We start from the raw sequence: 18,647 nt of genomic DNA, 5'->3' as shown, positions 1-18,647 counted from the left end.
GTTTATATATTGTGAGTGATATAGATAAAGCATATATATATATACTCACTATTTTAATCAAAGGAATAAAAAAATGATCTAATATTATTTCTTCTATATTTTCCCTTCATTTCTCTATCAATTTTAAAAGGTAGAATATACCGGTGATATTATTTTATTTTTATTTCAAATGGAGTGTAACGCATATATAGAGATGGAAAAAGCGAAATTAGAAAGTCGATCCCGTGACCTATGTATGTATATTGGTATATAGTGTCAGATGTAGGACGTTAAAGAAGGTCTAACACGAGGATAAAAGCTGCAAATATCATGCAGAAGGTGGTGGTGGTGTAGTATCCGAATCAACAGTGAAGCTGTTTCTTTCTTAGAATTTGATGAACAACGATGCTCACCAACCCCCTCTCCCTCTCTCTCTCTCTCTTCACAAGCAAGGAAAACCCTAGAAATAGTTTTGGATATATATATATATATATAGAGAGAGAGAGAGAGTGGACTGTTCACTTACTCACCGCTGTGCAAAAAATTTATATACGAATTGAATCTTAACTATTGGATATAAAAGAATAAATTTCCTTCTTAATTGTCTAATGTAATCTAACAGTTATTTTATTTTCTGTATATATATATATTGGCAAAAAAAAAATTAAGGTAAGAAAATAACACTATATTATATATAACCGTTATCCGTGGTATATGATTTAAATAATATATATATTTTGGTAAGCAATATTTTATTGTAAAACAGAAACCCTACTGTTACGTTGTAGCAAATTAAAAAGGCCTACCATTTTGCACAAAGGTGAAGATCACTCATGTAACATGTGGTCCTGTAAATAGGGTACTGGACCTCGGTCTGTGTTAAAATACCTTTTATTAATGATTCATTACCATTGTCACAGTTTAGGCAGGCCACATAGACCATCAAAATGTCAAATATACATATATTTGTTTTTTTTCAAACGGTAACAAAAATACACACTCTTTTTGTTTACGTCGGGACTTTTTTTTTTTTTTTTTTTTCTAATGTTGTTTGGACCAACTTGTTTCAACTCTCACAAACTCATTTTCGACCAATATTCCGCTAAATTTGGTTTGCTTATGACATGCAGGTTGTTTTGGGAACCGTCACATTTGATTTGAATTTGAAGATAACAACATAATTTATTTTGCAGAGGTATTTTATTTATTTTAGTACTCTTTTGTTGTATAAAAAAATGTCATGCATGTTTAAATAACGGTGATTAAATTGTCATATTCGAAAAATTATGGCTTATGTATGACGATTTTCAAACATAACATTTTGTTTTTATGGAATCGGAGGAAGTATTATTTTTCCTCTCCAACGGAACCAAACATTAAAGTAAAATGGTTACGGAGGCAGAGCAAGGATAATGGGAATTTAAGGTGAAGGGGTGTGTGAAAACTGTTGGGACAGAGTACGTGATGTGAGAGGATTTGAGGAGATATCATGGCAAAACTGAGTCTCGGTGATTAGACACATCAATGGAGTTGGGCTCATGATGATGTACGTGTCAGCAACGTCGTACAGGGTCAATCTTGACCTACGATGTTAATTGTCGAGAGAGACAATACTCTACATCCTCTCTCTCTTGTCTCTTTCCCTCCCACTCTAATTACCACCCACGCGTCACTTCCCATGGGATGGGCGCGTTGTTATTCTTGTCCTTTTCAACTTAATTCCCACCAACCTAAATCCCTCATCAAACCAAGACAAACCACTCTTACCTAGTTCCCCATGTCAATCGAGTTACAGTATATAGGTTTCCAATACTAATGTTTGCATTGCATATCACATACCTTAAATGTAAAAAATATATATATATATATCCTTAATGTATCAAATCAAATTTATGTAAATAGTCCCTAACTACATATTTAAAGTAGATTTAGATTAAAATATCCCTACTTTGACATTTTTTAAAAAGAATTTTGTGCAACCAACGCCAAGGGATTATTATGTGCACATGAAAAGCTTCTTCTTCTTTTTTTTTTTTTTTAATTCTAATTCTTTACCTAAATTATTGCACATGAAATGCAATAATAATTACATTCTTTTATATTTATACCCTCTATATATTAATTTACTTATCTTTGTGCAATTGTTGTAGTTAAGCTAGGATTCTTTATGCTGAACTAAAAAATAATTTCAAATGAGATTGAATTTAAAAATATATATCATAGAAAATTTTTGACAATTTCATACCCGGAATAGATAATTAATTCATTATTGCATTTCATGTGCAATAATTCGGTAAAGAATTAGAATTCAATAATTCTTATATATATTGTATTTCATGTGCACATAACCTTCCTCTACTATGATATTCGTAACATATATACCTATTGAGCATTTTCGAAAAAATAGAATGATAAAACGGATATTATAACACTAATTTATGTCAGATATTTAATTGAGGGGTGTTTTCGCATAATGTGAAAAAAATAAAGGTATTTTTACACAATTTTTTAAATACAGAGTAAAAGTATTACGCTATGGTGAATTATGAGATGAATTTTAAAAAATATGACATCACTATCCTTAACTATATATATATAGGGTTAAGTGCAAAAAAACCCTCTTTATTATCGATAAAGTGCAAAAAAGTCACAGTGTGGTATAAAATTCTCCTATACTATCAATTTGATGCAAATACTCCCTCTTTGCATAAAAAGACTATAATAATCTCTTGTCAATAAATTGAAATAATATTTAAAAAATTCAAACAATGTAAAATTATAATTTTAGACAATTCCCAAACTCACCCACAAAGCTAATATTTTTGTAACAAATATACCCTTAAAAATACTATTATGACTTTTAATTTTAAGGACTAATTGAGTCATTTTACTATAATCAATATCTATCTTACTGTGGCAATAATCCACGGCTGCACAGACCCACCGGTGAAGCTTACACAGTTCGGCAAAACCCAGATAGCGCCCATGATTGTCGCTGCCACATAACACCAAGATCGTCGTCATTGCTAATCGCCAATCTGTCGTTTCATTGTTTCCGGCCAAGTGTTATTTGCTGGTTCGCTCATTTTTTTCGGCCAAAAAATTATGAAAACTTCCTGAATATTCTATTCAATTAAGGGATTTCACACCATAAATCCCTCTTCTTTCTTTCTCTTTTTTATGCAAATTTGATTTGGGTATTTCAATTTTTTTTATTTCTATTTTTGGCAATCTGAGATCTTATATATATATATATATATATATATATAGCAATAATAAGGTTTTTCTTAATAAAACGATGAAAAATTCTTGATTTTCAGTCTTCTTCTCTCTGTCAAATAAAAAATAAAAAAATAAAAAAATAAAAAGAAAGGGAAAAAAAGGAATGACAAACAGTCTCCTCTCTTCTCTCTCCTCAAGATCATATACTCAACCCATCAAATCTGTCGTGACATTCCAAGGCGACGGCGGCGAGGAACTAATTTCAGTGACGTTCTGAGGCGGCGGCAACAACGAACTGAGGTTGTGGTTGCTCTTTGTTAATGGAGGAGTTCAATCTAATTTGGTTGAGGTGGATGATACCCGCGATTCAGATCGGGATTGGAGGTCGAGGAGCTCGGCTGCTCGGTTCGAGTACGACTTGGAGGTGGCGGTGTTGAAGAGAGTGATGTGAGTTATGAGGAGGAAGAGGAGGTTGACCTTGCAATTGCAGAGATCGTCACGCGACGGCGGTGACGACAACGATTTTAGTTATAAATTAGTTAGGGTTTTATGCAAAAGGAGACAGAGAGCGAGCGGGGGAATAGGAAATGGGGTAAGGGATTTCATTCTGTTAGTGGTAAAATATGAATAAAAAAAAGGGTAAAATGGGACTTTTATATTTACTTTTTGTCAAAGAGTGGTCAGAAATTGATTTGCACCTTGTTGAATTTTATGAACGCACATTTTAAAAAAGAAACAATTTGTGCACAAAACCTATATTACAAGTTTTTTGTTTTTTTGCACTTAAGACCTTCTCCAATGCAAAATGTCATTTTTGCATGTCAAATCTATATTTTAAAAGGAGGAGTTACTGTGTCAAAATGTTATATTTTAATAATTATGTTCCAATAATACATTTCATCAAAAATACTATTTTTTGACACAACCATTATTTTTCAACTACCATTCCCAACTATAATTTTAAAAGAATTTTTTTTTTAACATATATATATATATACAAACACAACAGACATATATATACACACACATATATATATATACACACACACACAACATACATATACATATATATACACACAACACTGACATATATATATATATATATATATATGTATGTATATATATACACACACACACAAGCACAACTGACATATATATATATACACAAGCCTAACACCAAATTGGCAGCCTATAGAGAGAAGGAATAGAGCAATAACAAATTTAGCAATAGTTATATGTTGTGTTATATTTGGCACAATATTTGACAAAGTTATATCTTGATAGCCCATTTGACATCTATTGAAGAGCCCATTTTAAACCCACATGTTATATTTTGAAAATAGCAACCCACTAGAGTTGCTCTAACCCATATAATATATATATATATATATATATATATATTTATATATATTATATTTTTATTTTGCATTACCGGGGAGATGCTAACCTCTATACCCGTGAGGTGAAGTAATTTGTTGACCTTTACAGGGGCACATCTCCTATAATGGATGGAGAAAGCACCTGAATACCCTATTATTAGAGTCTAATACAAAGGTCTATCCTTACATTTCGATAAAAGTACTAGCTTTCAATAGCAACCAAACACCTCCATAAATTAACCGGTCCACGCCGGTAAATTATATTATTGTGTCAAAAAAGAGAAAATCCTCGCATTCACATACAAGAAAAACTCATGATTTGTTACACTCAGAACCCCATTGGCCGTGGTTTATTTTTAGCACACCAACACAGCCACGAAACTAAAAGCTAATATTGTCCCCAAAAAAAACAAACAAGCATTCTAGGAAAAAGCTGAAGACGAGGCTGCTTGATAACAAAATTCAATCATTCTTCTTCACTGTGGCAGACTTAATGATGTTGATAAACTCGGGCTGGATCCAAATGAAAGGTGTAAGATGAGTCAGTCAACAAGCTTAGAAACAAATAACCCAATAATAACATATAATAGGATTTTATGGGACATAGACAACAAAACAACCACCTTTAGGGAAGCTCCACCGACCAAGAATCCATCCACATCCGGCTGTGCTGCTAGTTCTTTGCAGTTTGCTCCATTCACGGAACCTAAAATTGGCATTTAAGTAAACAAATAGGGTGGCTATTTATTAAATGTTACAGTTCTTAAAATTCAAGGAAATATGTAAAACTTTGTGGTCCGGAAACCTAGGAGGGTGTGGCCAAATTTCGTTTGAAAATTACCGTAACAGTGAACCACAGGTATAGTTTCCTCCCCAGTAAGTGTAAGCACAATTACTTAGCCTGATATCCAATCCATTATTATTTATTTTTATTTTATTTTATTTTATCAGGTAAATATACTCACCACCCACCCCACAAATGCCCACTATGAGACTCGAACCCTTCACCTCCCCTTTTAGGGAGAAGAGGTTATACTTCACATCCAAGCTGGTCTAGTCGCCCAACAGCGTGATATCCAATCCTTCACATCCAACAAAACTAATATATAACTAAACCGCCAGTGAATCCCATGCAAACTTATTAATCATCGGCATCATTTATTCAAAAGTTCCAAACACAAAAGAGGTATAGAACATTTATGGTTATAAACCTCCATTTGTACCTTGGATGCAACTCAATCTTGCACAACGTGCGATCCTTGACAAATGCAACCAGATTTTAGCTGGTTTTTTCTGTTCTAACAGAAGCCTAGTCCAGTCTTCAGTTAACAAGTATAGAACCAATAAATTAAATTTACATTCAACCATGCACCTAGTAGTACCAACCCAACCCAAAAAATCAAACCAATGCTATTATACACATGAAGAATAGGATTCTTTCGGGTCAACAAAACAGTTCATATTGGAAGGTCAATTCACATCTTTTTAATTGGGGTTGGTGCGTTAGAACTCTTTAGTCAGTAACTGAAAAAACAAGAGAGGATATGTTTGAGCTACTCGTAAACTGAACCAAGTTTAAAGGAGTTAGAAATTGGTTCTAATTTTCTGACTCAATAACAAAAACTGAAAGTCTCAAACCTCGACACATCTAACTGCATTATTTGAGATGTCTTTGCCACTGCACTAGAAGTCTACAACAGTCCCCGCCTTATATTACATTTTTAAGTAAATTAGAAGTACTTACAGCTCATGAGGCAACAAACAATAATTTCTCACTATGATATGATAACATAGTGCATGTAGTATTTTCCATGATTGGCAGAAAGCTTGCGCTACCCCAATGCCTAATGTTGAATCAGACATGAAAGAACTCTTACTTTTGCCCATATCATTACTTAATATTGTCAAAACGCCTCCAATTTATATATAAATTGCTTCAGAATATAATATTTCTATCTCGCATTTAGTAAATATAAAGAGCAAAAAGATAATAACCAGGAATTGGACGAGAACTGATGCCAAAAAGACAAAGATACCTCCATAGATAATTCTGGTTGATGCAGCAACTTCAGCTCCAACATTATCTTGAAGCCATTTCCTCAATTCATAATGGACCTGCCAGTGAGACAATTTTTTGTTAATAGATTATGGTGCGTAAATGGAACAAGAATTTAAAGATGGATGGAGATGATAGGATTGGCAATACAAAAACTCAATATGGTTGCAATGAAACAGGAGCACCAAGTATGCTAGAAACAACGAAGATGTGGCTCAACACGTTAAGTAGGGATTACTACATTTTTCTGGAGGACTTAGGATGCAACCATTGAGCAATCTATCCATTGGATAGTCAGGACAGTTGTTTGGATACATCAGCTAATAGTCCAGAAAGGTCCCTGGCCTAGAGGTAACCTTAAACAGTTGAACCATGGTTCTCCAATTGTCAAAGTGGTGAGAGCTAAGGCTAGGTAATGGCCCAGCTAGAAGTTGACGCACCAGCACAGGTGAAATGTGATAAATAACAGATCTTGGATGCATGTGTTGCCCACATAAACATCCCAGTTAAAATTAACCTAATATAAACTGAATTCAGCAACCAATACCGTAATAGACTATAACTTACTTCCTGAGCCTGAGCAGGGGTTGCAACTTTTCCAGTTCCGATGGCCCAAACTGGTTCATAAGCTAAAACAACATTGGACCAGTTCAATACTTTATCTGCAAAATAATATTTGATTACTTGATAAATACAAATCCATACAGAAAATGGAACTAACAAAAAAAAAAAAAAAAAAAAAAAAACACTAAAACGGGGAATGTCAACTGTAAATTATTGAATTGAAACAGTTTTTAGAAACATCTATTTTTACAGTTGCTATTGGTAGAGAATAGAGGATTATATAGAAGAAACCATCCACAAACGATTTAGATAGAAAAACTACAGAAAAACTATCTCTAGTACCAAACTCTTTAAGGAATGTGCAAATTGCCTACGTACCTGCAATTGCTTTTGTTTGTGCAGCAACTACAGCCATTGTAGATCCAGATTCTCGCTGCTCAAGCGTCTCACCTACACAGGCAATCACCTTCAAGCCTTGAGAAAGTGCATATGCAACTTTATCCGCAACAAACTGCATTGATGTGCCAAAAGCACAGATAGTAAGATCAACAATCATTGATGTGTAAAATGAGTATGTACATAGACAAGAAGTTACACTTATGCTACTGCAACATAGCTTACCTCATTTGATTCATTTAATATAAGTCTTCTCTCAGAATGACCAAGTATGACCCAAGGAATGCCCAAATTAAGAAGCATCTCAGCACTGTGGCAACATGAGAACTCAAGCTCAAAATTAACTCATGCAAAGGAATAATAGGCAGCATAGTGCACAACTAGTTCTTTATGCACAACAACACCAATATTTTCCCTAGTCAAAAGATGCAAAAGAAATAATAAGCAGATAGCGCACGACAAGTTCTTTATGCACAACAACATCAATATTTTCCCTAGTCAGAAGATGCAAAAAGCGGAAAGAAAAAATATTGATTTCCAGTAGAAAATTAAATTTTGAAAATTTGAATTGATAAATGATGGTATATACACAATGAATGATTCAAACATTCTAATCAGTTCCTTTTCGTTGCTCTCTTTTTTTGGGGGGGGAAAAAAAAAAAAAAAGAAGAAGAAGAAGATAATTAACCGGTGTGGGGCTTATACAGAGAGTGAAATAACAATAAAGATATAAATAAGATCACATTTTATCTTTGAAAATATTACCAACTTTTAAAGAAATTATCAAATGAAACTTTGGAAGTGTGAGTGGTGATTTTAATGCACTATTTATTGTAAAAATGTTGCATAGACAAACTAAATTTGACAATTATGGAATGTATAATATGATAAAAGTGAGTTGCTTAGAATATTAATAATACCAAGTAAAATAATATTGAAATACATAAATATCTCATGAGGTTCAATTATGAATATACAATCCTGAAGTACACCAATGGTACAATATAACCAACCCCATCATTGGCCACACAGTTTTTTCGCGATTCAAAATTGAAAATGCCATTCCTTTCTCCACATGGTGGAGGTGTACAAGTCATTTTAGAGTATATGTATTTATCAATCAATAGTATTTGGTTTGTTTTACTTACCACAAAAATATATATATTAGGGTTTTTTTTGTTTTATTATAATATCAATTTTTTACTAAAGGGGAACGAATTTTAACAGTGAATTTAAAATATTCAATTTAACTACATAAAACATTTAACCATTAGATTCATGGTTAATAAGCAGAAACTAATTGTTCTTTAAATTATTTTCAGACATAGGATAAAAAGTGTTTTACCCAGTCGCTGTATGTCCTGCTTATGCATTGGAATTAGACATGATTTTGAAAAACGTGGCTGCTCTGAGATTTGAACCCGTGTTTTAAAAAGTGAAACCAAACAATGATCCCTAATTTCAAATATAAGATATAGATGAAAATTAATATGAAAAAAGAAATAAGTTATTTCTGTTTTGATAGGTCAGCTTCAAAATAGACTGTTAGAAGAGAAATAGATAGATGGAAAGATAGATAAGATAAAGATAGGTAGATAGATTGATAGAGAGTTAGAACCCGACATAAATTTACAACACCCAGTTCGCTTGATAAAACATTCTATCATCTGCTTCTAAATTAGATACCAACTTTGAGTGATATGATAATCTATGTTTCTGGTGAGAGGTTCAACAGGAATAGACTTTACAACCTCTAGAGCTAAAAAAACCTACATTGGTGAAAGCTCTCAAAGACTGAAAAAAATTTGTCAGAAGGATGAAACACATGAAAGAAATATAGACCGTGTAGCGCAACATGCCATTGGACAACTGACAATTCCCGTATTTTGAAAAGAAATTGGGACTTTTATGTGAAATCTACATGGTATATCCTTGCATCAGTATTCCAATCAACATATTGCTATTTGCCGTATATCTCAATGTTCTACAATTTTTAAAACTGAATTGCACCATTGACCAGCAACTTTGAGACACCAGATCCATTAATGAGTACATTAAAAAAAAAATTGCACTTTCCGGTCCATGATTGCGTCTGCCAATTAAAATCTCTTAACATCTTATGTAAAAATCAGCTTAATCTTCAACACAAAAATTGTAAGGAAATCACACTCCATAATTCTTCTATAGACTGTGATGATGACAACTTAGACAACAATGGTAGAATACAAAAACAACAAATTTTCCAGCAACTTTTCTAACAAATTACAACAAAACCAGAATTCGTTATTACAAAAATAACAATATAAAGATTTGCAGGCAATGATTCCAGTTTAGTATGCGAAACGATCATATTATAACATACCTAACCTCACCAGTAAAAGCACCTCCTTTCCTAACCCAACAGTTTTGTGCAGCGACATGAAAATCAGGGCACAATAAACTTTTTACCAGAGGAAGAAAGACAAATGGAGGGCTTACTACAACCTCTGCAAGTAAAACACATCTACACCATGTCAAAACTTGTAGATCTATCAAATTGAAATTGTAACAGCTAGAAGATATGAGAGGGAGGGAGTGGAGAAATTGCAACAGTACTTTATCGTTTGTCAACTAAAAGACAAAGTATGAAATCAATAATTTCTAACCAAATAAATTTACATATTGAAGCAATGAAGCTGAAAAACAATATACGGGGACACCCATTTTTCTGTTAATACAGTGGTTAGATGAGCTCAGGTAGGAGTGACTGTGACCAACATGAAATGAGGTAGGTGAGCAGAGATAATTGCGGTACGGAGCATGCATGCCTATGTCCCTTGCTTATAAGTATTAATTAAGTTAAGACTTCTCATATATGCTTTAAATTAATAGAAGACATATAATAAGAATTAAGAACACAATAATAAATCTATAAACTTTTCTTTTACGCTTGCAACAATTTTTTAGTATATAACATGAAGATACTTGTAAGTATGCACGAGGTGGAGATCAAGTTGCTAATGACTTCACCACTAAGGGTCTAAACTCGAGTGGTATCTCCTACCATCTCATAAGAGTGTGCCCATTTCAACTCTTAGTTAAAATATGGGTGTGTACCTAAACAAAAAATGCCTAATCGATCAACCCATGACCAATTTATGTTTTAACCAAGTATCAGCGTTTAATTTGAGAGCAATGTTATTTTTAAAGACAAGAGCCAAGAGCACACGATTATCCTTTGGTCAGGTTGGGTTCAAGTCAACCTCCACAAATTTGGCTTTAGCTGGAATTGAATTTCAGCAACATAATCTATAGCAGAAAATCAGGAAAAACTTACTAAACAAGAACAAGGAATGTGTAGCAAGGTAAGAAAGGATAAAACTGAAAACGAATACTATTGAAGTAGATAGTTGAAGTAGCACCCATTGATGATAAAACGAGAGACAATCAAGTAAAATGATTTGACCATGTGTACCAATAACCAATAACTGTAGCAGTAAGAAAAAAGGGCAAGGTTCGCATTGAGGGTAAACAAAGAGGAAGGGAAGATTAAAATTAACATGAATTAAGATAGTAAGAAATACGCTAACAAAAAGTTTAAGTGTTTAACTGAAGTTATGGTCTTAGGTAGAGGAAAGTGAAAGAACATGATTCTTATATCCGAGTCCAAACAGTTGGACAAGAATTTGTTGACTTGAGTCAAAAGAATCAAATTGAAACAAGATAAGGACTTGAATTCCGACTCCAAATAGTTGGACAAGAATTTGTTGACTTGAGTCAAAAGAATCAAATTGAAACAAGATAAGGACTTGAAAATTCAACAATGAGAAAATCCAACACACACCTTCGTATAATGCATAATTCACATTCAACACAAAATAGTGTCATATTTCAAAATGCACAAATTATGTGCTGGCACGATATTGTCATACAGTTCAGTAGTAATATTTTTTTTCTCAAATCAAGTAACTTGAACGAGAGTTGCAATTCAGAGGAACTTATATGAGTAATTGTAAAGGGACCCCAATGTAGTTCACGTCTTATTACTAAATTACAATATCTCAATATTAGATCCCACTCTAAATCCTTAAGTGTCTTCGGATTACATGTCAAAAACTTCAGCAACCGCAATGCTTGCCAGATGGACACCAATGACAGCCCTAAAAACTTTCTTGGGAAGTTCTCCATGGTTTATGACTTATGCGTACCAGTAAATTATGATTGAAATGTGATTTCTGAATAAGAAATAATCACTGCTGAATCAGATTGAGATTCCCCAAAATAAACAAAGAGAATATAACAACAGAGTAAGACAAATAGCTAGGTAGTTTCAAATCTCAACTTAAAGAAAATGAAAGGGATCTTCCTTGGACAAAGGTTTCAAACTTACCCACAACATCCCCTGACGGCACTTCAGCTTCATTCAACATGGTGACAATTTTCTTCACCTCCTCGGCTGTTCCATTCTGCCAATACATACAATAACTTAGTTGATAATATTACACAAAACTAGATACTGGGATTGTATAGTAAACAGTGTCAAACCTCAGTACGAAATGGTTATGAAACGTTATCACTTAGAACAATGCATGTTTAGAGTGCTGCACCATTAGAGCATGCCCGGTAATAATAATTCCGGGTTCCGGCACAATAACATGATAGTAGGCCAAGAAGCAAATTCCTGAACATTTGAAAATTTTAATAATCCTAGATTGGCATCACTCAAATCTCTAGGGCTGAATTTCTATTTGTATTGGGTGGAATCTGTCCTCATTTCTTGGAGGAAAAAAAAAAAAAAGTTGGTAGCTAAGTGCTCAAACAGAGTATTCAGATTAAATTATTAAACTTCCAAGTTTAATTTCAGTGTTCCTGATTACTTTATACTTTTCTAGTAATATAGAAACCACATAAACATATTTTATATATTAGATTAACAATACATAATCCAAACTTGAGTAACCAAATCACTCTAAAAACCTCGAAAGCCTTATGACATCATTTTTTTTTTTATGAGTAACGCAATATCCAATAAAAGCGGTCGACTTTGAAATCCAATTGACTGAAACAAATTGCTGAAAACCACAACATGCATGCGAGATTCTAGATCGGTTTTGTTGATTTAAGAAAACTTCATGAAGCAATATATACGTGTATGTGTATATGTGTGTACTGTGTGCATATATATAGAGAGAGAGATAAACGATCGAAATATCAAGACAGAGCTGAGAGAAATACGCATTTCCAGTTGCCGCCGACGAAAAATTTTCTGCCCATTTTTCTCTTGCGTCGAACGATAGAATCGAGAAGTGAAATAAGTCAATACACCACAGCTTTCGAGTTTGGGTTTAGACAACTTTATAGCAGCAAGAGTCGGTGAAGATAGAACTGTATTGTTGATTTATTTGGGATAATGAAATGACTGTATTGCCCTTTATTTGATATAAATTACACTCATGCTGTGTGTTTGGTTACTTTTGTAACACCGAGAGTTGTACTTGATGTTCGATTAATTAAATTTCTCTGTTTGTGCCCGTTTGCTTGTACAGTTTGGAAACTCAGCCCTCTCCAACTTGACTTTGGTAGACAATAACCGTCCTTTTGGCAGAAACGTCATGCGCTGGCATTCGTCGGACTCCTCGCTGCTTTCATTTGTTGGTCAATTTGGAAATGCAGAAATGATTTGGGCTGTGTTTGGCGTGGCTTCTGGAGGCTTCAAAATGGGCTTTTAAGTCCAGGAAGGAATTCACAAAAAAATTGAGTGTTTGGTAAATATTTTTAAACGGGCTTCCTTATAAAGCCCAACTCTTCAAAAGTCCATTCTACCGAAGCAACAAAATGAGACTTCTCAAATTCACTTCTCGGGAAGCAAGGAGGGTTTTAAGTGATAAATATTGTTGTTACAATTTTGACCTTATAAATTATAATTTTTTTTCCAAATTAACCTTCGTTCTCAATTTTATTACTAGAGGAATCTATGACTGCTAGGGGAGATGACGAACTAACAGGAAAAAGAAAATTCGCATGAAGCGTACTTTCTCGCCGGAGTTCCGCATAGTTACTCAGCCCACAAGTGTTTGGATTTCTGTTGGAGAATATTATTTAGGATTTTGAAGATGAATTTGAGTGTTGCTACACTCCTAATCATAGTATTTTTCATCAAATTCTCCATTCCCAATTTGCCACTGCCCTAGAATCCATTATCGAATCCCTGTAAGTTCACCTTTATCAATCTCTATAATTTCTTTGACCAATGAAGAGTTTTGATATGTTTCGTCTCCTATGGAAAGTTTTAAAATTCCTATGAATACGCGGGCAAAAAAAATTCCTACAAAAAATTTCGTATGGAGGAAAAAAAATCCGCAGGCAAAAAAAATTCATACAAAAAAATTTCGTTTGGAATAAGCGGGCAACAACAAGAGATGAGCATTATACATGATGGGATTGCTAATTCAATATGGCAATCAACTAGATAAATTGTTCCTTAGTCTATTTATGTCTTAGGATTGATTCTAAAATTTTAATTTATTTATTTTGAATAATTATTGTTTATTTGAAATTAGTATTTAAATTATTGATCATGTTTACTTTATATATAAATGGAAATTTATTGTCTTCTTTAAATAATATTTAACATATCGATTATCCATTTTTAGTGGTAGAAGTGTTCTATCTAATTGTTCATTATAATTTTATGTTAATTACAATTATTATTATTATTATTTTTTTTGAATTACTAAACTGTTGTTGATATGATTCAATATTTGTGTCAAATAGAATGTAAGGATATTATTGCAAATTTGTAGTTATTTAATAGTAGAAGGACTTCGGTGACTTTACAACCAAACACATATCGTGTGAGTAAAATCACTTTTTTACATAAAAGAAGTTATCAAAAGTAAGGTTTACCAAACACCTTTTTTATTTCTAAATTCCTTCCTATGAGTGATTCTTGAAAGCCCGTTATAGTGAAAGGACTTTTCACAACAGGAAGCTCATCCAAACACAACCTTGATTTTCAACCATCGCAGCTGGGATCCGTTTGAAGTGGCCCAGAAAACTCTTCGGGTTTCAATGAGTTTGTGGAGGTTTCTCGCCAGAATTCTTTGCTTGCTTTTCCCTTGCCTTTTCATCTTCCTCCATCTGTGGTTTGGACTCCCCCTCTAGTGGGTTTTTACAAGCTTAATTTTGATGCGTCTTTCCACTCTTCAAAGAAGACTTGTGGTGGGGGAATGATTTTGCGCAATCACATGGGCCATCCGGTGAAGATTGCTTCTGTTTTTTTCAATCATGTTCGCGGTCCGTCTTTGGCTGAAGGCTTAGTGCTTAGAGAATCTTTTCTTCTTTTAAAAAATTGGGTTGCCATAATGTGGTCATTGAGAGAGATTGCCAATCCGTTATACGTTTGCAGCCTGCTGTCGAAGCTCTTTTGGTAGTTCTTGATGATGTTTCTTTTCTTCTCAAGAAGTGTTTAGGATCTTCCTTGGCGTGGGTTTCTCGCAAGGGAAATGTGGTCGCTTACTTGTTGAGCAAAAAGGCTCTTGTAGCCAAATGTGGTGATATTGAGTGGAGTATCTGGCTTCCGTAGTTGTGTGATGCTATTCTTTCTGATTGTATTTTTCCTTCTCTTGTATGAATTGTCTTTCTTGAAAGAAAAAAAAATATATGTTACAAACAAATTATCAATCTAGTTTTATAAAATAAAAATTGCGATTGAATGAGTAAAAAGATTGAAATTGCAATTGAAGTTCATACACTCCGCATTTTTATATTATATTTATTCGTTAAAGTGGTATTTAATTTGAGTTTCTATAAAAAAAAAAAAAAAATTAAAAATAAAAATAAAAAAACAAAAACAAAAACAAAAAGTGGTTTAGCGTTGAATAAGTGTTGTGTTTGGCCCCCTAAAATTTTGTATCTTGATATTATAAAATTTAAATTAAATTATTCAATTTCAAAATAATAGATTACATACTATACTAAACATATGTCTATTAACTTTTTAAAAGTAAAAAATTACATTTTTTATTTTATTTTTATCATCACTTTCTTTGCAAATTTCATTATAAGTTGCTTACAAATAAATTTAATTAGAAGGAAACATCAATTTTTTGCAAAACATCTTTATGCTTTGTTCCGTGGAAAAGAAAAAAATTAGATGGAAGGGAGAAAGAAAATGAGACATTATTATGTTTTTCCTTCTTTTTGTTCAGTTGAATAAAATTAAAATTTCCTACATTCGTTAAGAGAGAATGAAAGAGAAAGTTTAATTATTTTTACCATTATATTCAATAATATTTATAATATTGTAATTTATAGAGAATAGTAGTGTAATTTAAAACTTGTATAATTTATAATAGTATTTAATTTAAAACTTTTATAACAATTAAATTGTTTTTCCTCCTATTTTCAGCCCATTTTTTTATGGATGAAAATTTATAAAAGTAAAAGAATAACCCATCCTTCCCATTTCCCTTTATTTCCTTCTATCATTTCTACCAAACAAAGGAAATTCATTCATTCCTTCTTATTTTCTCACCTCTTCAATCCTTCCTTCATACTTAACACAGCATTAATGTTGATTCTTGTGCCAATTTATGGTTGAGAAGTTTTGTGATTAGGGGCAATTATGACAATTGAATGAGGAAAACGCATATAATAAGATTTGCATAAAATTCATTTTGCTTAATGGACTGGGTTAGACAAACACACGATTACAACAATTTAGAGCATTCTCTTTGCAAACTTGGTGCAATTAATTCATCTATTAATTCCACAACTTAGTATAAGGTTCTCAGCTAGCTTTCTATGAGGCATTGTGTCCAGTTTTGGAGCGTCATAAACAGCTTGAACCTTTCAATGTCATTGATTATAAAGTAATTAAAAGGACTAGCTTAGTGCACGAGCCTTTTGTTATTATGAAATTTGAGAAGAATTAGATTTTTTTTTTTCACTAAACAGAACATCTATAGATTAAGGAAAAACATAGAAACATTCAGGGAATAGGGCGTTTAATAACCACTGGGCCATACCCTCGAAATGACCTGATCTTTGATGGCAGACATTGGGATCCATTTCAGACAGCCCAGAAGGGTCATAGGAAATTTCTTGTTTTCCATGAGATTTCGCGTCAATCCAGCTTGTTTTCTCTTCCTTCCCCCTTGGTGGCGTTTGTTACTTCACGTTGGTGTGTTCCGGCATTGGGTTGTTTTAAACTCATTTTTTATGCAGCCTTTGATTCATCTAGGAAGATATGTTAGGGAGGTCTGATCTTGATAAATCATGTTGGTCATCCTATCTGAGTGGCTTTGGTTTTTTTCTCTCATATTGGTCACCCATTTATTGCTGAAGGTTTTGTTTTTACACAAATGATCTATCTTCCCAAGGTGTGGGGATATCAGAATGTGGTGGTGGAGGGAGATTGTCAGCCGGTTATGAGGCTTCAACCCTCTGCTGATCCTCTGTATGTTATTTTTCATGATATAGTAATAAACAACACTAATAGAGAAGTATTGGGAGAAATCTGATATATATTCAATGTGTTACAAGAGGGTATAGACTTTACAAGAGAGTATTTCTCAGTTTGGTCCTCTATCTAAGGAAACAAATAACAAGTTAAGATATTCATGGTCAATAACTAGTTGAGATATTCATGGTCAAGTACTTGATTTAAGGAAGCAAGTAATAGCAACTTTGAATGAAAGAAATCTATGTGCATCTAGCAAGTGATGTGGTGGAGCTGATATTCTGATACTCCCCCTCAAGATGGAGCGTGGATGTCGAGAATGCCCATCTTGCGAATGAGTCTTAAGAAAGCATCATTTCCAAGTGGCTTGGTGAATATATTAGTAACTCGAGATGATGAGAGGATGTATTGATGAGACAATAATTTATTCCGAATCTTTTCACGCACGAAATGACAGTCGATCTCGATGTGCTTTGTGCTTTTATAAAACACTGGATTGTGAGAAATGTAAAAAGCCGCTTGATTGTCACAAAACATGGTCATCAGAGATGTATGTGAAATGCCCAAATCTGCAAGAAGATACTTTAACTATTGAAGTTCACATGCTAGGGTTGCCATTGATCTATATTTGGCTTCTGCAGAAGATTTAGATATAGTTGGTTATTTATTTATCTTCCATGAGATAGGGATAGAACCAAGGAAAGTGCAATAACCACTAGTAGATTGGCGAGTAGTGGAGCAGCCGCCTCAGTCAAAATTGCAAAAACCGGTGATGTGAAGAGAGCTAGAAGCTGATAATAGTATACCTTTGTTGAGAAAACCTCTGAGGTAACGAAGTACACGATTAACAGCATCCATGTGTGTAGTACGTAGGGATTGCATGAATTGACTGAGTTGGTTGACGACATAGGTGATATACGGTCATGTGACAGTAAGATAAAGAAGACGACCCATAAGGCGACAATAAATTGTAGGGTCTGGTAATAATGTGTCAGCCTCTGTAGCAAGATTGAGATATTGTTCGGGAACTCAAAAATCTGACCACTTGTGGTTCCTATATTGGATAAAATGTCGGTGGTATATTTGCATTGGGTAAGGAAAAGGCATTTATTAGAGCGGGCTACTTCGATGCCAAGGAAATATTTTAATCTCCCCAAGTCTTTAATATAGAACTTCTATTCTAGAAATTTTTTTAATTTTTGAATAATGAGGGGATTATTTCATGTAATAATAATGTTATCGACATTAATGAGCACAAATGTGGAATTAGAACCATTAATCTGAGTAAATAAAGAATAGTCAGATTTAGATTGAGTGAACCCTGCATTGATTAATGTTGTAGAGAATTTGACAAACCATTACCGAAAAGCCTGTTTGAGTTCATACAAGGATTTATTGAGTCTACATACAATTTGCTCCCCCTGTTTGGTGAATCCCGGAGGTAAAGTTATGTAAACTGTCTCATCTAAATCCCCTTGTAAGAATGCATTATGGATGTCCAATTGATGAATGGACCAAATTCTGATAGTAGGAATGGAAAGAAGCAAGCGAACAATGACTAATTTAGCCATAGGAGCAAAGGTATCATGGTAATTTTGGCCCTCAATCT

At 33.5% G+C, this 18,647-nt stretch overlaps 1 protein-coding gene across 1 annotated transcript; it reads right to left on the bottom strand.

The window, feature by feature from the left end:
- Positions 1 to 4,812: 4,812 nt before the first annotated feature.
- On the bottom strand, positions 4,813 to 12,944 carry LOC132307104 (triosephosphate isomerase, cytosolic-like). The gene is made up of 9 exons (XM_059804772.1): positions 12,811 to 12,944; positions 11,966 to 12,041; positions 9,959 to 10,082; positions 7,822 to 7,906; positions 7,579 to 7,711; positions 7,204 to 7,298; positions 6,617 to 6,695; positions 5,204 to 5,286; positions 4,813 to 5,093 (listed from the first exon to the last, which is right to left on the bottom strand). Exons 1-9 carry the CDS (start codon positions 12,847 to 12,849, stop codon positions 5,043 to 5,045), a joined length of 765 nt encoding a protein of 254 aa, XP_059660755.1. The 5' UTR covers positions 12,850 to 12,944; the 3' UTR covers positions 4,813 to 5,042.
- Between the last annotated feature and the right edge of the window lie 5,703 nt (positions 12,945 to 18,647).

The sequence above is a fragment of the Cornus florida genome, unplaced genomic scaffold, assembly GCF_030987335.1.
Source record: "Cornus florida cultivar Cherokee Brave unplaced genomic scaffold, ASM3098733v1 CherokeeBrave_3.0.0_Hap2_Chr05, whole genome shotgun sequence".
Taxonomy (NCBI): domain Eukaryota; kingdom Viridiplantae; phylum Streptophyta; class Magnoliopsida; order Cornales; family Cornaceae; genus Cornus; species Cornus florida.
The sequence above is the reverse complement of the archived record's forward strand: the minus strand, read 5'-3'. Positions and strand labels throughout refer to the sequence as shown.